Genomic DNA, 22,959 nt, shown 5'->3' on the forward strand with positions numbered 1-22,959 from the left:
GTGTAATACAATGGAGTTGGGTATTATCATTTTGTTTTGCTCCATTCTATCCTCTGGCTTGATAAACCCCAAGGCAGGAGACACCGTCAGAACACATAAGACTTTTGACACTATCACATCAGCAGGTGGAGAGTTCGAACTTGGATTCTTCAGCCCAGACAGTTCGATGAATCAAGATCTGGGCATCTTGTACAGGAAAATGTCAAGAGGGACAGTTGTATGGGTTGCTAATAGAGACCATCCTCGAAAGAATACCTCAGGCTTGGTACAGGCCAATAGCAAGAGAATTACATTGCAAATGGTGGATAGTAGTATTGGGATAATCTGGTCATCGAATACGACTTGATCAATGAAGAATCCTGTTGGAGAACTCTTAGATACAGGAAATCTGGTTCCAAGAGATGAGGATCACGACTTAAGTAACATAGAAGATTTTAGATGGCAGAGCCTTGATCACCCAGAAAACAATTTGCTACCAGCTGGCATGAAGTTTGGAATAGAGACCTTGTAAGTGGTATACACAGGATATTTTCATCATGGAGAAGTGTGGTTGATCCATCCCAAAGCAGTTTTACCAACCTGACTTGATCCTAATGGTTTTCCTAGCTCCTGTGTCAGAAGGTGCAGCAACTGAACAACTCAATGGTTACGGTTTTAAAGGCCTTGCCAGCTCGAAAGGAATTTTTGAAGACTGCATTTGTTTTCTGTGAAAATGAAATCTGTTATAGGTTTCATCTCATCAAATAAGTAAAATTAAATTTCAAGTAGAAAAATATGGTAAGGAGGTGGAAATTCAAATACTTATCGAAATTAAGAAAATATTTTAAATCTGATTTGTGATATAAAACCAAAGTCCATCATATTTTTTTCCTATATATATGGGTTCCCCTATTGTATTTAAGTCACATAGAAATTTTATAGTTTTTACAATGGTATGTAATTTTTCCGACCATACACTCTTCCTCTCCGTATTATTAATATGTTGTTTTCTTGTTTGTTTATATGTCTCCCTGGTTTTCTTTGTGGTGCCTGCTTATAATATGGTCGTGATCAGCTTTGTTTACTTTAAGTCTATAGTCACTTCCGTTTATAATATTTGTTTTACTTTGTTAGTTTATTAATACTATAACACAATATTAACACTGTGCAGTCGCAATTATTTTACATACCAATTATTGTGAATAACTGAATGTGATGATGCAGTGTTAGTGAGAGAAGTTAGTTTTTGATTGTTTTATTTATGTAAGTTTTCTTTTTGACCATTATCTACGTATTGTAAGTTACGAAATATGACTGTTGTGAAAGTTGATGAGATTTTATTTATTTTTCTAACTCTTGTGAAAGTTGATGAGATTTTATTTATTTTTCTAACTCAACTGATGTTATAGCCATAATATAATATGTGATTCGTTATTTCAGAATTTGGCGAATAGCTTCATTGTTCATGCCTTCTTTTGGGTACCCAGCATTAATATCGACTCCAATGACGAAGAACTTGAAAAGAAAATCGAGTTGTTGACTGAAAAAGGAATCTGGTTTGCACAACACGGAGTTTTTCTCTGGAAGGATATGATGACGTATATTATCAATTAACGGTATGTTTCGTTTGTTGTAATTTGTTCTTGATTGTATATGCTCAATTTATATGCTTTATTATTGATATATACTTTTGTTTGGACATCTTGTATAGGTATATCTCAACTCATTGACGGCTTCCGAACGACAAAGGATATATGATATATGGTCAGGAGTAAAAACATGGAATGCTGACTACGATTACGATGATAACGAATTAGACATTGGTTTTGTAAAACAAAATTTCCGGTTCTTTATACAAGAGTATGGTAAACATGGTTTGGAATTGGATCTCAATGTACAACATTACCTGGAGTTATCTCTATACTTGTACAACAACAATTGTGATGAAATTATGCATATATTAAAGAATTTGGACTTATTTAGCGACAAAACCGGGTCAAATTTTGCATTGAAGTTGGTGGATGAGGGGAACGATAAGGCGGTTGATGTAGCAAATTATGTCAGCACCGCAGGTTTTGAAAGATTTTGGCGCAGTGCGAGTCAAACTTGCCCAGTTCCATCTGCTGTTCATGTTAGATGCACGAAAAAGGTTGGACATGGTGATAAAAAATTGTGCGTGGTACAAGAAATAAAGTATACAGTTCCGTATTCGAATCTGAGAGGCAATGGTACTGAAAACACTTATTACACATGCTTCTCTGAACCTGAAGCCGATCATACAAACACAAATCCGGACCACAATGTAATGTTACTTGTAAATGCAGAAGACCGGAAGATTTTGAATAGACATACTAAAGAATTGGTGAGCCATACTAAACAATTTGTGTTTCATTTGTATGTAGTTGTATTTTTTAATCATATTTTTGGTATGCTTGTTTTCTCAGGGTGGCAGGGCCGCACAGGCTAGAGAAAGCACAAGTAATGGAAGTTTCACAATAAGCATGGAGAATCTACTCAAATTTGGGACAAAGAACAAACGAAAAAATAAAAATAAGGCATAAGTAATTATTTTCTTACGTATGTGTTTGTATGAGCACACTTATGTTTTAATGTCTTTGTGTGTTGTTCACTGCTACTTTTTTTTATACGTTTGGTTGTCGGAGGTGGATTTGCTGATTTACTAATAATGGTAGGATGGATTTAAAATTCTATGTTCAACAACTCTCTGTTTGTATTGTAATCTTCTAGTTTACAAAATATTCTCTTGAAGTTTAATCAAAATAGTACCAGACTAGCAGATTGGCCTTTATGTATTACATTTACAAGCCAGGTAAATGAATGAGACTTCCTGACTTCACTGCACAATATATCAACTAATATATATATATATATATACATATATATATATATATGTATATATAAACTTAAAAATTGTGCTGTACGGACTGTTTTGAAAATTGTAAGTCTATTTTTTTTGCTAATTTTGAATATTGTAAATCTATGCTGATGATAAATGGAACTTATTCAAACCAACATGAATTAATGAAACTTGCTGATATCTCTGCACATACTTATAAAAATATTGTGTATTTACAACTATATTTGTCTAGTAATTAAAAATCATGTAATTATATTAAACTAAAAGAAAATTCAGTACACTTGAAACAAAATAATTCAGTGCATGTAAAATTAAAATACAAATGGGGTATACTTTTAAAAAATAGTATTATTTTTTAAAAAATATCTCACTAATTCTAAAATTTTGGATATTTCATCCGCATAATTTCCCTAATTACTTTTATGTACAATATTTTATTTGGTGAATGAGATTATTTGTAAAGATTCTCGTAGTTGAATACCATATTAAAAAAACGGGTTGAGTAATAAGTTATTTCAAGTGAAATGGTTGTAAGAATTTTCAGAAATTGACTTCAACATGGAAAAATATATAGGTACCTAAAATTAACATGGAATCACGATAAAGAGGAAGTACACAAAAAAATAATTATATTAAGATTGACGAGAAAAGCAACTATGTAAATTACCAGCACTAACATAAATACAAAGTCCTGGAATCAAAGATGTTTAAAGGTATAATTCTTGAAATTATTTGATCTGCATGTCACTAGGTGGATCAGTGAATGGATATCAGTTTATGATGTGATGTTTGATTGGCTTTCTTTATATTTTGTACAAAATTTATTTAATTTTCTTCTAATTATTCAAATTAGTTTAATCTTCTTCATATCATTACATCCTGATTTTTTTGACTTGACTATTAAATATTCAGAAAATACCATCGGCAAAAAGCTTTATTGACCTGATATTGAATGTGATTGCAGTATTTTAACACATCCCTCACCTTGGTTGGGTCAATCATCCCAGCAACCATCAAATCTTCATAGTTTCTGATAGCTGCATTATATCCATACTTCAGGTCGTCTGAGATAAGTACCTAGATTGAAATTTTTTATTTCAAATGAAAAGCACTACATCATAAAGCAACTATACCAAATCGAAATGAAAAATAAAAGTAAAATCAAATGGTTTGAATTACATTTTTCACTGACAACACTTTCTTGAACACCAACATTTTTGGTAATTAACTTGAGAGGATAGCTTAAAGCTCTTTTAACTGTATCCGCCCCAACTTGTAAGTCACATCTAAGTGTTACTTCTCGATCACTTAGAGGACGGTTTCCCATAAAGTACTCCATAAATTTCTCTAGCATTTTTAAAGGTGGGGAAAATGAAATATACTTTATCAAATTATTTATATAAAGTTAACAAAGTTGCAAAGAGCATCGATTTCGACGTGATCTTGAAAATTTATTTTATACACCCGAGTATTGTCAACTGGTGAAATTAATAAAAAAAATTACATTTTCCTCATCATTCTCCACACTGTGCTTAATGACATCAACCTTTGGAGTTAGCCTTAAAAGAGTAAAGCTTCCCCAACAAGACCTTCCTCAATAGCTGCGTGAGAAATGTTTGGATAGATACCTTGGTTAGCCTCCCAATTTTGAAGCAACCATGTTCACAGTTACAACCTTTTTTTTTCCAGCAAAATATGCATACCTTTGTTGCATTGAGACTTAAGAGTATCATCTACTCTTACGTTTTTTTCTTCAACTCTGTTTCAGTTTGTATTCCAACCTATATATAAAGTGATTTAAAAGAACTATATTTTAGCGTGTCACCAATTAATAATCTTGAGTGTATTATTTCAGATTAAACATGCCTGAATGACAGCAACACCTCCAGAGAGCTCTGCAATTCATTCGTTAATCTTTTCCTTTCCAAACACAAATCCGAACCACAATGTAATGTTACTTGTGTAGAAGACCAGAAGATTTTGAATAGACATAGTAAAGAATTGGTGAGTCATAGTAAGCAATTTGTTTTTCAATTGTATGTAGTTATATTTTTTAATCACATTTTTGATTTTCTTGTTTTCTCAGGGAGGCAGGCTAGAGAAACCTCAAGTAATCGAAGTTTCACAAAAAGTGTTGACGGAGGAATTTAGTAACAACAAAGTTTGGTGAATGAGATTATTTGTAAAGATTCTCGTAGTTGAATACCATATTAAAAAAACTGGTTGAGTAATAAGTTATTTCAAGTGAAATGGTTGTAAGAATTTTCAGAAATTGACTTCAACATGGAAAAATATATAGGTACCTAAAATTAACATGGAATCACGATAAAGAGGAAGTACACAAAAAAATAATTATATTAAGATTGACGAGAAAAGCAACTATGTAAATTACCAGCACTAACATAAATACAAAGTCCTGGAATCAAAGATGTTTAAAGGTATAATTCTTGAAATTATTTGATCTGCATGTCACTAGGTGGATCAGTGAATGGATATCAGTTTATGATGTGATGTTTGATTGGCTTTCTTTATATTTTGTACAAAATTTATTTAATTTTCTTCTAATTATTCAAATTAGTTTAAGCTTCTTCATATCATTACATCCTGATTTTTTTGACTTGACTATTAAATATTCAGAAAATACCATCAGCAAAAAGCTTTATTGACCTGATATTGAATGTGCTTGCAGTATTTTAACACATCGCTCACCTTGGTTGGGTCAATCATCCCAGCAACCATCAAATCTTCATAGTTTCTGATAGCTGCATTATATCCATACTTCAGGTCGTCTGAGATAAGTACCTAGATTGAAATTTTTTATTTCAAATGAAAAGCACTACATCATAAAGCAACTATACCAAATCGAAATAAAAAATAAAAGTAAAATCAAATGGTTTGAATTACATTTTTCACTGACAACACTTTCTTGAACACCAACATTTTTGGTAATTAACTTGAGAGGATAGCTTAAAGCTCTTTTAACTGTATCCGCCCCAACTTGTAAGTCACATCTAAGTGTTACTTCTCGATCACTTAGAGGACGGTTTCCCATAAAGTACTCCATAAATTTCTCTAGCGTTTTTAAAGGGGGGGAAAATGAAATATACTTTATCAAATTATTTATATAAAGTTAACAAAGTTGCAAAGAGCATCGATTTCGACGTGATCTTGAAAATTTATTTTATACACCCGAGTATTGTCAACTGGTGAAATTAATAAAAAAAATTACATTTTCCTCATCATTCTCCACACTGTGCTTAATGACATCAACCTTTGGAGTTAGCCTTAAAAGAGTAAAGCTACCCCAACAAGACCTTCCTCAATAGCTGCCTGAGAAATGTTTGGATAGATACCTTGGTTAGCCTCCCAATTTTGAAGCAACCATGTTCACAGTTACAACCTTTTTTTTCCAGCAAAATATGCATACCTTTGTTGCATTGAGACTTAAGAGTATCATCTACTCTTACGTTTTTTTCTTCAACTCTGTTTCAGTTTGTATTCCAACCTATATATAAAGTGATTTAAAAGAACTATATTTTAGCGTGTCACCAATTAATAATCTTGAGTGTATTATTTCAGATTAAACATGCCTGAATGACAGCAACACCTCCAGAGAGCTCTGCAATTCATTCGTTAATCTTTTCCTTTCCAAACACAAATCCGAACCACAATGTAATGTTACTTGTGTAGAAGACCAGAAGATTTTGAATAGACATAGTAAAGAATTGGTGAGTCATAGTAAGCAATTTGTTTTTCAATTGTATGTAGTTATATTTTTTAATCACATTTTTGATTTTCTTGTTTTCTCAGGGAGGCAGGCTAGAGAAACCTCAAGTAATCGAAGTTTCACAAAAAGTGTTGACGGAGGAATTTAGTAACAACAAAGTTTGGAGTTCGTTGCTGGAATCAAGATCTAAGATGGTGGTTCTTCACCGAAAAATTGAGCGGAGTATGGTCGTTGTGATGAATTAGGGGTTGAGATTGATTAGGGTTAGTAGTGACTCCTTTTTATCTCTCAACTTTCAACCCCTCTCAATGTGCCTATGTACCCTTTATATAGGGATCAAGCCTGACGTAGTTCTTGGGGAATAAGAAATCTAATGTGTTTAAACTTCTCATTCCTAGGCCCGGTAGAAGTCCCTCCAGAATCCATCTTCCACTAGCTTTAGGAATGTACAACTATAAGTCCCAACCGCGATGACCCAAGGCTCGTCCGTAATCGAAGGACTTCACGGATAGTGCATCTCCCTGCGCAAGGATAACACTCCTCTACAGCTATCTACCTTGATTTACGAACGCAGTATAGCCACGGTTCACCCCAAATACCGGACGTGTTCCTGTCCCCCGAATAACCCACCAGATAACAGGACAGGTGATCCCAAGTTCTTGGGTGCAAAATGAAGGATGACTTCAAAGTTCTCCAACGAGGACATCCGTTGAATGCAAGAACAGATCTCCCAAAGCACACACCAATATTAAACCCCGCATCCCCAACGAGGATATCCGTTGAATACAGGAGGAGGTCTTCAATCATCAGACATACCCCTGGAGGCCTTCAAGATTTTCCCGGATATCCCCCTCCTTGACCGACTCAAGGAGGGAATTCTTCAAAGAGTACCTACAACAAATATGTTAGTGAAAATAATCTCCATTGCTCTCTCCATGGTTGCCTTGTCATGAGGTTGTTCTTGTTTTCCTTGTCCCAGGTGAGGACAAGCTCATTGCGTCGTCCTGAGCGAGGACAAGCCCTTTTACCTTATCTTGAACAAGGATAAGCCAGTTGCGTCGTCCTGAGCGAGGAAAAGCCTTTTGCCTTGTCCCGAGCGAGGACAAGCCTGTTGCGTCGTCCTGAGGAAGGACAAGCCTTTTGTCTTGTCCTGAGCGAGGACAAGCCCGTTGCGTCGTCCTGAGCGAGGACAAGCCCGGAGCGGGGACACGCTCATTGCCTTGTCGTGAGCGAGGACAAGCCCGTTGCGTCATCCTGAGCAAGGACAAGCCCGGAGTGGGGACACGCTCTTTGCCTTGTCCTGAGCGAGGACAAGCCCAGAGTGAGGACAAGCTAAGCAAATAGATGCCTTCTATAGCTAGACAGTATAGTCTCCAGTATTGCAAAGAAACCTCCGGCACGTCTAGTTGTATAGTCTTATATGCAAGTAGTTAGTAGCCGCGCTCTCTAGCAACCCTACCAGACTTCTATTCTAAGTAAATTTATCTTTATGCAAGGTCATAATCAATTATCAAGTACTGTTATATTGTATAGAGTCTTGCTAGCAACAACCGGAGTAGCCATACACGCTATGTAACTAGCTTATTCCCGGAGCGAGGACAAGCCCGGAGAGAGGTCAAGCCCTTTTCCTTGTCCTGAGTGAGGACAAGCCCGTAGCGAACCTTTGCCTTGTCCTGGGTGAGGACAAGCCCGGAGCGAGGACAAGCCTTTTTCCTTATCATGAGCGAGGACAAGCATGAAGCGAGGACTAGTCTGTTCATCCAAATAAGCTATGGAGTGCATTCCACTTGATTAGGGCGCGTCCTACCCCTAGGACGCATTCACTTCTGCTATGTTGTAGCTATGTTGTTGGAGAAAGGTATGATTTTTAAATTTCTTCCATTATATGATTATTCTGTTTCCTTGTGTCAATGTTTTCTTTTTGAAAAATGAAAAACTCTAAAGGTGCAGTTTTATATATTTTTTCATTTAGACTTGTTGGGCGGGCCGCATTCATCGGAAACTATTTGGATTTTTTCCCAGAACTATTTCAAAGAATTCCATCCACCGGAGGTATGACATTATACGATAATTTAGTCTGATAATGACTAACTGTTATAATTAGGAAACATAATATATATGCTCTAATTGCAATATGAAGTTTGAAATTCGTATGGACAATAAGGGGATCCGATAGGTTTCTTTTCCTCATCAGATTATAGCTGAGAACGTATATTTCATTAAAGAGTCTTATAAGACAGATTATACACTACGAGTCTTGGTTGTTGGTCCATTAGGTATTAAAATTTTACAACCGGCATTGTAAAACTCCATTTGGGTTGTTATAGTCTCTGTTTCTACTGTCAATAGAATTTCTTTTGATCTATAGGTGCCAATAATATGATATATCTTAGTTGAAACTAGAGTAGAAAAGTTGTATATTCTTTATCCACTTTGTAGAAGGCTTTATTTGTTCAATTTTGCCTATAAATAAGTTATATAATTATATTCATCTTAAAAGTATTGTGCAAATGTTTAGACACTGGGTAGCCGCAATATTTAAAAGCAAAGAATATAAAATGCAGGTTGGCATTTTCATTGGTATTTCTTCTACACTTAATCACACCCGTATCATGCTTACGTATAAGATGATTGGAACTTTTACACACCCGTATAATTATGCATCAATCTTCAATTCTTGGATGTAAAACTCGCATGCATTCCACAAGTTCTGGGATTCAATATTTGGATCATCATTCATCATTTTGTATTTTTACCCAAGCCAGGTCATATTTGTTACATTTAATATTGGGCTTGGAATAGAACTATTATAATTTCTACTTGATTAGAGATGTGATACACATGATCATGAAGAAAATTAGTATATATATAAAGGTCTCAGCTGTAGAAAACCTTATATGATACACTTAAGTTATAAATTAGTCTTAAGTACTTGCTACAACATACAAAAACAATTCAAGTCTACCCTTAAGCCAATGCAATCTACCTGATTCAAAAATCACACTTAGTTTTATGTTTTGGAACAGAATAGATATCTAGCAAACTTCTTTCTGACTTGTTACTAAAGCATTTCCTGTAGGTTACTTTAGTGGAACTTTCAAGACCATCGTTGAGCCTGCCAGAAATTTTAAGTAGCATAGAGAGTTCTGTAATTCGGGTTGACGGTAAATACTAATTCACGTATAATTAAAGATATGATTTCTAGCATTATATTGCTATAATAATGAAGATGAGGATTATTATTATTTTCATAATCTTGTCTACTTAGTCCTCTAACTTCAAGATTTTTATGTGAATTAATATTTTGGTTTGGGTTTGGACAATGCTGCTTTTGAGCAAATAGGGTCTGCCAAAGTTCTAGAAACATTGTGAAGCTACAAATGAGTCAAGGAGTGTCAAGGAAACTGCACTACAGACACATGGTTCATTAGCAGCTAAAGATCAACTATATAAACCGGTTTCTAAAGTATGTAATTTTATTTAAGTGGAAAGTTTAGGTGGTAGTAATTTGAACTAGTATGTACTTGAAAGTTTATGTTGGTATGACTTGGAAGTTCTTTAAATATGTATTTATATTATATTTCTTTAAGTTCAATGAGTCAAATCTGGTTTTTATTTTTTGGATTAATTTAATTTATATTATGATGTTTTTTTATTAGATAACAAGCTGCCAAAAAAAATTCACTAAACATGTAGCTATAATCTGATAAGGTGTTGGGAAAAATAAATTAACCGGTGTTGCTATAACATGATAAGGTGTTGGAAAAAAAATAAAAAATATTATTTAAATAGTGTTGGTATAGAGGGAGAAGATGTTGCAATAAGAATTATGGCAACATCAACATTCTTATTGCAACGTCAACATTGTGTTACTATTGACGTAAGGGTGTTTAGTCAAAGTCGACACTAGCGCTGGTGTTGCTATTAAGTAAAAAATATTGTTATAGGACCGTAAGGCAACATATTATGAATGTTGGCATAGTTCTATAAAATGTGTTGGCATAACATCAAATGCCACATGCAAATTTCTAGCACCCTCAAAATTGACCAAAGTGTTGCCTTACGACTTGTGGCTACATTTTTAGCATTTTTAAAAATTATTTTGAATGTTGATGAAGGTCATTTATGTAGTAGTGAGTATACTATTATTACTGTTTACCACTTAAAATTATAGTGCTCTTTTATGAATTATTATCTTCGACCATATCTGGAGTCTAGTTGTGCTCTACTACCATTACAACAAATCTAAACATTTACGACGATAACTTTACAACAGAAAAAAATGTGCGCCTAACTTATGACGAAATATTATTTACGACGTAAATCATCACCTGTCGTAAGTTTCTTATTTTATTATTAAAACCTTCCGTCAAATGAATAAAAAATGTGATAATCAGTCCTGCGGGAAAATGACGTTGTGTGAACCTTACGACGGAAATGTTAGTTTGTCGTAAATTAAATATTTTATTATTATTCCATAACTAAATTTAATTACAAAAAGGAAAATAAAAGCTTCATTGGATTCGATGACATCGTTTAACTATAAATTACGACGGAAATGTTTTCCGTCGTAAATTTGCCCATCTTCTAAAATAAATGACATCTACCAGCATTTATTATTAGCCATTCAAAAATAATGTTTTTTTAAATAGAACTTACGACGGAAAATCAATTCCGTCATCATAAGTTAATATGTGCAAAATGCTACTGCCTCTTTTGACATTTCATTCTTTCCGCCTTTTTTTCTAACAAAAAACATATCTACATATTAGTCAAAATACATGATGGCATAGCAACAACGATTTTGACAATCTCCAATGTAAGTATTCAATTTTAATCTCCTCTTTCATTATTTATATGCATTTAATTGTGTAATTTATTGTTACGTTTAGTTGCATGTTCAACATATATATATATATATATATATATATTTGTGTGTGTGTGATTATATGTTATTGTCTTAGCATTTTTTTTTCATTTGTAGATGTCTTACTATACTAGTTGGATCACTAAACGAATTATTCTCGCTGATTATGTGTAATACCCCTACTTTTCAGATAATAAATTATACTTAAATATCAAACTAAAACTACAAATTTTATTCATGCCTAAAATAAGTCTCAAATAAGCCTATACGATTTTTAATTCCAAACATAAATAACATCATATAGCTGAAAATAAAACAAATCCTGGGAGACGCAGCTCCAAAATAAACATAATCACTAAAACATTATTGCAAAACAAGCTCAAATCAGGTCCACCTTTAAGATATCCCAAAAGCTAAGCACCTAAAAATTAATAAGTAATGAGCCAAAGAGCCCAGCAAGAAAATAATTCTAAACTAGTGGATCAAGTATCATAATTTTATAAAACCAAAATCTTTGCAAAAATATTTAAAAGATTTCAAATAAAAATAAAAGTGTGAAAAGTTAAATTACCTTAATAGCAATATCTCCCAAGTTATGTTGCCAAAATAAACCTCAAAATAGAAAAAGTTATACAAAGATAAGTGATATGTTAATAGCCAATTTATACACAAGGTTGTTTCAACTAGTACTCGGCATTAAATGGATTAGTGGGTACGTGATCACAAATTTAAACAAAAAATATCTATTTGTTAACATGTAGTGTTTGACTGAATTTTTAAAATACACAAAACACTTACTAATATATATACACACAACATAACTACACCTATTTTTAAATCCTAATCATAAAATAAATATGTATTAAATTAAAATTATGCACATATAAATTAAAACAGTTATTTTTAACCTTACTTAAATATTTTAGATAACTAGAAATGTTTATACCTTTAATATAAAAATATAAGTTTTCTTATTTTGTAACTAATCTATATAATAAAATATTATTTTCTTATCTAACCAAATAATGCGAAAAATGTAGGGTAAAAAACCAAAATACCCACCATTTGGGGGTCTGGTGCCCAAAATACCCACACGCGGGAAAACTGCCCATAATACCCACTGAATGCGCATTCATATCATGCATACCCTTTTTAAAAAAAAAATTACAAAGGATACGCATGTCAGACATGGGTTGTATCCACTGCTACAGTAAACAGTGGATACGCATGTCTGACATGCGTATGACATGCGTATGACATGCGTATCCTTTGTAAATTTTCAAAAAAATAGGATAGGCATGATACAAATGCGCATTCAGTCGGTAAAAATGGCAGCTTTCCCGCATGTGGGTATTTTGGGCACTTGAAGCTGGAAAGTAGTGTATTTTGGGCATTCTTTCAAAAATGTATATCCATATAATTACAAAAATCGTGGTTATTACTTTATGGTTTTACGGAAAAATTTAACAAAGGGGTCAAAGATTTCTTAGCATTTGAAAAAAAAATTGCAAGGAACCGGATTATCCAAAACTTTTGATTAGATGTCCGTGTTATACATGTAACAATCAACTCTTTCAACTCATTCACTATGTCGAGTTTCACTTATATGTCGTCGGTTTTCTTGAGACTTATTCCATATGGCATATTATTATGAAAAAGAAGATGGCTCAAGGCATGAAGAAATGAATGATTATGAAGATGTATTCAATGAATATGAGATGTTGAAGGATGCTTTTAGAGGAGAAGATTTTGGAGATGTCAATAATATTCATGAGGAGAAGAACGAGCAAGCATCTAAATCTTATACAATGTGAATAATGTCGGAGAACCAATATATCCGGGAAATACCAAGTACACGTAATTGAAGTTTATTACTCCCTCCATAGTTTCCGGTTGCTACCTTAGATCCATATTTATGGTCGTCTGAGGTAAGTAACTAGATTGCAAAATTTTGTTTAAAATGAAAGGTACTACATCACGGAGCAACTATACCTCATCGAAATGAAAAACAAAAGTAAAAACAAATGGTTTCAATTACCTTTTCACTGACAACACTTCCTTGAACACCAGCACTTTTGGCAATTAACTTGAGAGGATAGCTTAAAGCTCTTATGACTGTATCCGCTCCAACCTGCAAGTCACATCTAAGTGTTACTTCTCAATCACTTAGACGATGGTTGCCCGTAAAGTACTCTGTAGAGTTCTCAATGCTTTTAAAGGTGGGGAAAATGAAATATACTTTATCAAATTCTTTACATAAAGTTAACACAGTTGCAAAGAGGATCGATTTCGACGTGATCTCGAAAAAAATATTTATACATCCGAATATTGTCAACTGGTGAAATTAAAAAAAACTACGCTTGCCTCATCATTCTCCACACTATGCTTAATGACATCAACTTTTGCAGCTACCCTTCAAAGAGTAGAGCTCCCCCCCCCCACCAACAACACCTTCCTCAACAGCTGCCAGAGAAATGTTTGGTACCTTGGTTAGCCTCCCTATTTTAAAGAAGCCATGTTCCCAGTATAACCTTTTTATCCAGAAAAATATGCATACCTTTGTTGCGTTAAGACTTAATTAGAGCATCTTCTACTCTTACGTTTTTTTTCCTTCCAATGTTTCAGTTTGTGTTCCAACCTACACATAAAGTAATTTGAAATAACTATAAATTAATTTTAATGTGTCATCAATTAAGAAGCTTAAGTGAATTAATCATATTAAACATGCCTGAATGACAGCAATACCTCCAGAAAGCTTTACAATTCTTTCATTAAGTTTTTCCTTTTCATAAGCTTGTTTTGCAGCCAGCATGATGAAGAACAAGTTGTCAGGATTAAAGTGAAGCTGTGGAATTGAAAAAATCAAAAGGAGGGCTTACTAACTTCGATGAGGTTTCTAATATGATACACGCTTATTAATTGCTTATTGCGTACTTCCATCCCCGATAATTGTGGTTGCATCCTTTGTCAGAACAACATTGGCTGCTTGACACAGTACATCTTTGTCAACTTTGTCTGAAGTAAGTCCAACTTCTTTTCTAATCACATTCCCTATAAATGAAAAAGGTTATAAAATGAAACATGGAAAATGAATACCCAACCATGGTAAATATTAAATGGGAAAGGTAGGATGGAGCCATAAGATACAAGACGCAAGGGCCACGTGAGTGTATGCGTGTGAGTGTGTGTGTGTGTGTGTATGTGTGAGAGAGAGAGAGAGAGAGATAAGGCACTACAAGAAAAATACCATCAGACAACACCCATCAGACAACGCTTGACCAAAAAAGTGTTGCCCAGAAATTTTACACAACAGCTTTTTAAAAACCAGAAAATGGGTGTTGTGTGAATCCCTTTACTACAATAGATTTAAAACTGTTGTCTAGCATATCGTATCAGACAACCGTTTTAAGAGATAAGGTGTTATTTAAATCAAAAGATTTCATCATTCCTACAATGCTTTAAAAACTATTATCTAGGTAATCGACACAGACAAGCTTTTCTAAAGCTATGTTGTGCAAATGAGGTAGTTTGTACAATAGTTTAATTTTGCATTGTCTAAAAGTAATGAAGACAACGTTGTGAAACACCGTTGTTGGAATGAGACAAGTGTTTTCTCAATGGATTAGTTAAGTTGGAATCAAACAACGTACTTTCATTGTGTTGTCTGAATATCACTTGACATACAAGTGTTTTTCTTCTGTTGTATGTCACGACATCACACAAGCGTTTTGCTCATAAAACCATTGTCACTTGTATTGGTGAGCTGGTGTAATGAGAGACGTTCATTGAGAGGAGATGAGGTGGCACCATGTGATTGGTGAAAAAACATTCACTTGGATTGTTGAGTTGGTGTAATAAGAGCAGTTGATTGAAAGTATATTTAATATCAGCCGTTAGATTAAAAAACGCTGTTATGCTTACACGACAGCTTTTGTTCGAATAAATGTTGTCAATGTTCATCTAAGACAACCCTTTTTCATAGAAAACCGTTGTCTGTAAGTCTGATTCTTGAAATTTCTGAAGCGTTGCTTATGATGAGGTGGCACCATGTGATTGGTGAAAAAGCATTCACTTGAATTGTTGAGTTGGTGTAATTAAAGCCGTTGATTAAAAGTAGATTTAATATCAGCCGTAAAATTTAAAAAAGTTGATCATCTAAAACAACGGTTTTATTCAAAAAAACTGTTGTCACAATTTATTTCAGACAAGACTTTTTCATAGAAAACCGTTGGATGTTGCCTCGTACTAGATTTTTTTTTCATACCTGATGAAAAAGATAATTTTTTTAATGTTTTTTTAGACGATCCAACCGTACTGATGTTAAGAAATACTTAATTTAGTCACATGAAAAAAGTATTAAAAAATTTCAAATTCATCTCGAATATCAAGATTAGAAAAATCTGGTAAAAGCCCTACTTCCCAACACGAGATTCGTTCCCGATGAACAAGATAAATTTTTTAAATGATTTTTTCGACGATCCAACCGTACGGATGTTAAGATATACTTATTTTAGTCACATGAAAAAAGTATTAAAAAATTTCAAATTCATCTCGAATGTCAGGAATAGAAAAATCTGGTAAAAGCACTACTACCCAACACGGGATTTGTTCCCGATGAAAAAGATAAATTTTTTAAATGATTTTTTAGATGATCCAACCATACGGATGTTAAGATATACTTATTTTAGTCACATGAAAAAAGTATTAAAAATTTTCAAATACATCTCGAATGTCACGAATAGAAAAATCTGGTAAAATCACTACTTCCCAACACGGGATTCGTTCCCGATGAACAATATAAATTTTTTAAATGAATTTTTTGACGATCCAACCGTACGGATGTTAAGATATACTTATTTTAGTCACATGAAAAAAATATTAAAAAATTTCAAATTCATCTTGAATTTCAGGAATAGAAAAATCTGGTAAAAGCACTACTTCCCAACACGGGATTCGTTCCCGATGAACAATATAAATTTTTTAAATGACTTTTTCGACGATCCAACCGTACGGATTTTAAGATATACTTATTTGAGTAACATGAAAAAAGTATTAAAAAATTTCAAATTCATCTCGAATATCAGGGATAGAAAAATCTGATAAAAGCACTACTTCCCAACACGGATTCGTTCCCGATGAACAATATAAATTTTTTAAATGAATTTTTCGACGATCCAACCATACGGATATTAAGATATACTTATTTTAGTAACATGAAAAAAGTATTAAAAAATTTCAAATTCATCTCGAATGTCAGGAATATAAAAATCAGGTAAAACCATTACTTCCCGACATGGGATTCGTTCCCGATGACCAAGATAAATTTTTTAAACAATTTTTTCGACGATCCAACCATAGGGATGTTAAGATATACTTATTTTAGTTACATGAAAAAAGTATTAAAAAAATCAAATTCATCTCGAATGTCAAGAATAGAAAAATATGGTAAAAGCACTACTTCACATCACGAGATTCGTTCCCGATGAACAATATAAATTTTTAAAATGATTTATTCGACGATCTAACCGTACGGATGTTTACATATAATTACTATAGTTACATGAAAAAAGTATTAAAAAATTTTAAATTCATCTTGAATGACGAAAATAGAAAAATCTGGTAAAATCACTACTTCCAAACACAAGATTCGGTCCCGACTACCAATATAATTTTTTTGTATAATTTTTTCAACGATCCAACCGTGTGAATGTTAAGATATATTGATTGAAGTCATATACACAAATTATCAAATATAAATATATGAATATATATATATATGTGTAAAATAGTTTTTAATATTTAATTTACTTAAATTTTAATAAAAATTCTATTGAAATATAAGTTGTATAAGGGCAAAACATGTGAAAATTGAAGCAGCAAATGGACCGCTCTTTCCCATTTTTCTCCAAATGACACCCCTCCTTAACAAATAGTGCGGTCTAATTGCTTCACAGATCTGAATATCTTTTCATTCTCTCATCTCTCTCTTCCCTTCTCTCTCCCCTGCTCTTCTCCCTCTCTACTCTCCTGGTTATGCAAAATTTATACATACATAAATATTTATTTTGATTTTAGCCTTGTTTTGATTGATTTGTATGTTCATTTTACCCTAATCTTCCCAATTCTAGGGCTCAAACTCAAAATTTTTTCCATTAAAATCAATGGCATCTTCACTCTCAAGAACTCTATTTTGTTCTCTTTTCTCAATATCTCGTACAAAACTATCTCCTATTACTACTACAAATCTCTCCTCTCTCTCGTATTGCACTGACTCGTCAAGAAACGCATCCGATTTAGAAGTGGAAAATGTACCTGACTCGCCACTTGACTCAGTAGTTGACTCAGTAACTGACTCAGTTCCCAAGGTGGAAGGCTCTCAGAGACCTGCTTCTGTTGAGTACACGATCGAAAAGGGCCTCGATTACGGCATTTATAAGGTCTAAATTCTTCTATTTAGGGGGCAATTGATCTTCTATTGGTCGTATACAAGAGGAAATTTAAGTTTTTAGGGGGTTATTTGACCTATGGATGTAAGGTATGCATACTGTCTTGAACTGAATTCATTGTTTTCTTAACATTGTCTTGAACTGAATTCATTATTTTCATTAACTGAAATGGCTTCTTATCTTTTTGTTGATAAAAATTATGCGAGAATTATTTTTAATTACCTAGCAGGACTTCTCACCTTATACCTGTCAGTAGATTACTAGAGAGTAGGATGAATCTTAACTTGGTTAATAAAACTGATAATTAGATTTCAGTATAAGCTTGTATTAGAAGAATCTCATTTCCATTGAACGGGTTTAAATCTCATGATTCGATTGCTAGCTAAATGAAAGGTTTGTATGACTAGTTCTTGGCCTTTAGACAAATTGGATATGCTCTTGTGCCGATGATTGTCAGAGGAGTGATGCTGGGTGTTGACCAACTTGTAATCCTCCACATGCTCGATATTCCACCAGCTGCCAAGGCATTGAATGGAGTGAAAATGTAGTTGGTGGATGCTGCGTTTCATCTCTTAAAGGGTTAATTCTTACACTCTTTGGTTGTAAGTTGTAACTTATAAATGAAAAAGAAATAATTAGAACATCGGTATAACTTTTTATTTAATACCTTTCTGTATTATAACTTGTAACATGTGTTGTTGCAACAACTGATGTTGTCGAGGCATGCACTGGAGTTAACTGTGCAGTAATGGTTGGTGGATTCCCTAGAAAAAAAGGCATGGAAAGGAAGGATGTGATGACAAAAAATGTGTCCATTTACAAGAGTCAATCTTGGCTCTTGAGAAGTATGATGCTGCAAACTGCAAGGTAACTGAAATTCCTTCTTATCATCATAATCTGTAACTTGAATCTTAGTGAAGCCAAGCAAGAGATATTTGTGTACAATTGTTTTATCTGAAGATGTATGCATTTGACGTACAGAATAATTTAGGGAGAGGCATTTATATTTAAATGCCAAAAGAAACTAGTACGCAACATTCTACTTGTTCCTGATTATCTTATGCACTCTATTAGGAACTGAGATGAGGGATAAGAATTCAATTTGTATGATTACTATATAGCTTCTGATGTATAATTTTGATTTTGATTGTACGTTTAAATTTACATATTTTTATAATGTTTGTTGTGGTGTTCTTATATACACATGTGTTGCTAGTTTCACATTCTTTTTATCATTGGTTTTGTTCTAATTTGAATAGTCTCTTAATTTAGGTCTTGGTAGTTTCTAACCCTGCCAACACCAACGCATTGATCCTAAAGGAATTTGCACCATCAGTTCCATAGAAGAACAAAATATTTGAAAAACGAGCTCGGTTGCATCAAGTTTTGTTTGTGTTAATAACCAGACCTATACCGTGGTGTGCTTTAATACAATATTTGTTGCCAATAAACAGAAATAAAAACTTGATTATCCAAGTACACATATAAATCAAATAAATGCATTTTTCAATATATAATGTTTTGGGCTATCACTTCTATGTTTTCTACAAATGAAACTGAGATCTTTAATGTAATTGTCTTGTTTTCTGATAACTATTCCAGAGGCAATTTCAAAGAGTCAAGCGTGATATAGCTCATGTTCATACAGAAAGAGGAAATGATATCAGTTCTTTGATTTTCTTATTATGCAGGAAGAAAACATTAACTTAGAGTGGTTATCGATTTATTTTGAAGATTGTTTTCTCCATATTGGGAAATTGCCTACCACATGCTGTAATGATATTGCAAGGACAACATAGCTCTTACGGGAGACGCCAAGTGAAGCTGAAAAGGCTAAGTGAGCTTTGAGTAACCAACGTCAAATCCTTGTAGACTCTGTATTTTCTTTAAGTTGTAGTAGAAATCTTAGACTCACGAAGGCAGGGATATGAATATGCTTTTAGCTTTTGTATAACTATGTTGCCATGATTTTCAATCATAGATTAAATTTAGAGTTTTTTTTCAGATTTGCAAAGTTACATTTATTTAATTACTTGTTATATTTTGAGAAAGGCAACGCTTTTAATAACCAAGCTTCATTAAAAATATCATATCTTTAATAGTAAAACAATGCTTTCATAAACAAAACCTTCGTGCAAAATTAACTCATACAACATCACCATCAAACCATTGTCTATAAAATTTTAATATATTGTATCAAAGGTATTCATACAACACGTTGGGACAAGTAAACAGTTGTATGTATCAGATCATGTCATACATTAAAATATAAAACCGTTGTGTGTAGAAATTTATTACAAGAGTTCTATGAGCTCATTTTCATTTTTGTTGTCTATCTAGGTACACAACAAAGTTTATACAACAATAAGTGTTGTAGGATTGATTTTAATGTTATACTCTCAGTGACAGCCTACACAACGGTTTTATGAGTTTGTGAGAACCCCTGAGTAATGTCGCTTGTTACGACAAAAATAAGCAAAAAATATTGTCTTTTCTGGATGTAATACAACGGGCTTAATCCACAATCATTGTGTGTACAATCTCACACAACATCTTATACCTGTTGTCTGATCCAACTAACAGACGGCGGCTCAATAGTCAACGGAAAAATAGAGTATCAGACAACGGAGCTACCTCCAATGGCATCTTCTCAGACATTTACAAAGATCCCTTGCATTTGTTACTTTCTTGCACTACAAGAAATTTGCAATCAGACAACACTTGACAAACAACGGTTAAAAAAAAACCGTCGTCCTAAAAAATCATACAACGGTGAATTGATTTTACAGAAAAAACAGTTGTGTGAGATCCAGAACAAACAACGGATATTCATCTTTTTTAAACTGTTGTACAAGTTGTATCCTCTCATCGAGTCAAACAATAGTTTTTTAAATATAGTGTTGTTGTAGATCTTTAACATAACGATTACAAACCGTTGTTACTATGTTAACGTATAGGGATATAAGACAACGGTTTTGACATTACATTGTGTAATTGAGACAACGGTTTTTTAGAAAGGTTGTCCTCTAAACCATCAAACAACGGAACGAAACCGTTGTCTGAGGAATTTCAATGGGTACCACGTATTGAGGTGGCAGCACGTGATAGGTGGTAAATCATTCACAAGGATTGCTGACGTGGCGAAATGAGAGCCCTTCATTGATATGAGATTTGATATTGGCCGTTAGATCGAAAAATAGCTGAATTCTTATACAACGGTTTTATGTTAAAACAAAAGTGTTGTCTTAGTTGGTCTCATACAAGCTTTTAGATATTACGTTGTGTAATTCACACAACAGTTTTTACAAGGGTTGTCTTAGAAAACTTCATACAACGGAACAAAACAGTTGTCTGAAATAGTTATTTTATAATTTCAATGGGCACCACCTGATGAGGAGGCACCCCATGATTGGTTGTAAACATTTTACTCGGATTGCTGAAGTGTCTGAATGATAGCCCTTGATTGAAATGAGATTAGATATTAGCCGTTAGATTGAAAAAAGCTGATATGCTCACACAACGGTTTTATAATAAAAAAGTGTTGTCTTATTTTATCTTTACACAATGGTGTTTCAAGGAAACCATTGTAAAAGTATTACTCTATAAATGAGATTTCCGGTTTACAAGATTAATTTCTAAAATGATTTTTTTCGACGATCCAACCGTACGGATGTTAAGATATATCAATTTTAGTCATATGAAAAAATTATTAAAAAATATGAACTTCATCTTGCATGTCAGGATTAGAAAAATCCGGTAAAAGTACCCCTCCCGACAACGAGACTCGTTCCCGATTTACAAGATTAATTTTTAAAATGATTTTTTCGACGATCGGACCGTACGGATGTTAAGATATATCAATTTTAGTCATATGAAAAAATTATTAAAAAATAGGAACTTCATCTTGCATGTCAGGATTAGAAAAATCCGGTAAAAGTACCCATCCCGACAACGTGACTCGTTCCCGATTTACAAGATTAATTTTTAAAATGATTTTTTCGACGATCCAACCGTACAGATGTTAAGATATATCAATTTTAGTCATATGAAAAAATTATTAAAAAATATGAACTTCATCTTGCATGTCAGGACTAGAAAAATCCGGTAAAAGTACCCCTCCCGACAACGAGACTCGTTCCCGATTTACAAGATTAATTTTTAAAATGATTTTTTCGACGATCGGACCGTACGGATGTTAAGATATATCAATTTTAGTCATATGAAAAAATTATTAAAAAATATGAACTTCATCTTGCATGTCAGGATTAGAAAAATCCGGTAAAAGTACCCCTCCCGACAACGAGACTCGTTCCCGATTTACAAGATTAATTTTTAAAATGATTTTTTCGACGATCCAACCGTACGGATGTTAAGATATATCAATTTTAGTCATATGAAAAAATTATTAAAAAATATGAACTTCATCTTGCATGTCAGGATTAGAAAAATCCGGTAAAAGTACCCCTCCCGACAACGAGACTCGTTCCCGATTTACAAGATTAATTTTTAAAATGATTTTTTCGACGATCGGACCGTACGGATGTTAAGATATATCAATTTTAGTCATATGAAAAAATTATTAAAAAATATGAACTTCATCTTGCATGTCAGGATTAGAAAAATCCGGTAAAAGTACCCCTCCCGACAACGAGACTCGTTCCCGATTTACAAGATTAATTTTTAAAATGATTTTTTCGACGATCCAACCGTACGGATGTTAAGATATATCAATTTTAGTCATATGAAAAAATTATTAAAAAATATGAACTTCATCTTGCATGTCAGGATTAGAAAAATCCGGTAAAAGTACCCCTCCGGACAACGAGACTCGTTCCCGATTTGCAAGATTAATTTTTAAAATGATTTTTTCGACGATCCAACCGTACGGATGTTAATATATATCAATTTTAGTCATATGAAAAAATTATTAAAAAATATGAACTTCATCTTGCATGTCAGGATTAGAAAAATCCGGTAAAAGTACCCCTCCAGACAACGAGACTCGTTCCCGATTTGCAAGATTAATTTTTAAAATGATTTTTTCGACGATCCAACCGTACGG

The 22,959-nt window shown here is 33.4% G+C and overlaps 1 protein-coding gene and 1 pseudogene across 1 annotated transcript; one reads left to right on the plus strand and one right to left on the minus strand.

Moving 5' to 3' along the window:
- The first annotated feature begins 349 nt into the window (after nt 1–349).
- Nucleotides 350–2,690, plus strand: LOC141673110 (uncharacterized). The gene is made up of 4 exons (XM_074479844.1): nt 350–507; nt 1,467–1,551; nt 1,691–2,341; nt 2,424–2,690. The coding sequence occupies exons 1-4, from the start codon at nt 350–352 to the stop codon at nt 2,538–2,540; spliced, it is 1,011 nt and encodes a 336-aa protein (XP_074335945.1). The 3' UTR covers nt 2,541–2,690.
- A 1,067-nt stretch (nt 2,691–3,757) lies between these two features.
- LOC141673111 (ruBisCO large subunit-binding protein subunit beta, chloroplastic-like) lies at nt 3,758–17,350 on the minus strand (annotated as a pseudogene).
- Between the last annotated feature and the right edge of the window lie 5,609 nt (nt 17,351–22,959).

Source organism: Apium graveolens, chromosome 7 (assembly GCF_009905375.1).
Source record: "Apium graveolens cultivar Ventura chromosome 7, ASM990537v1, whole genome shotgun sequence".
Classification (NCBI taxonomy): domain Eukaryota; kingdom Viridiplantae; phylum Streptophyta; class Magnoliopsida; order Apiales; family Apiaceae; genus Apium; species Apium graveolens.

What these genes read in the sequence shown, in the direction of transcription:
- LOC141673110 (XM_074479844.1), top strand. Translation starts at nt 350, where the DNA reads ATGAAGAATCCTGTTGGAGAACTCTTAGATACAGGAAATCTGGTTCCA. An exon ending in AAGTTTGGAATAGAGACCTT is followed by an intron (nt 508 to 1,466) that starts GTAAGTGGTATA and finishes TTGGGTACCCAG; the next exon opens with CATTAATATCGACTCCAATG. An exon ending in TCTGGTTTGCACAACACGGA is followed by an intron (nt 1,552 to 1,690) that starts GTTTTTCTCTGG and finishes CATCTTGTATAG; the next exon opens with GTATATCTCAACTCATTGAC.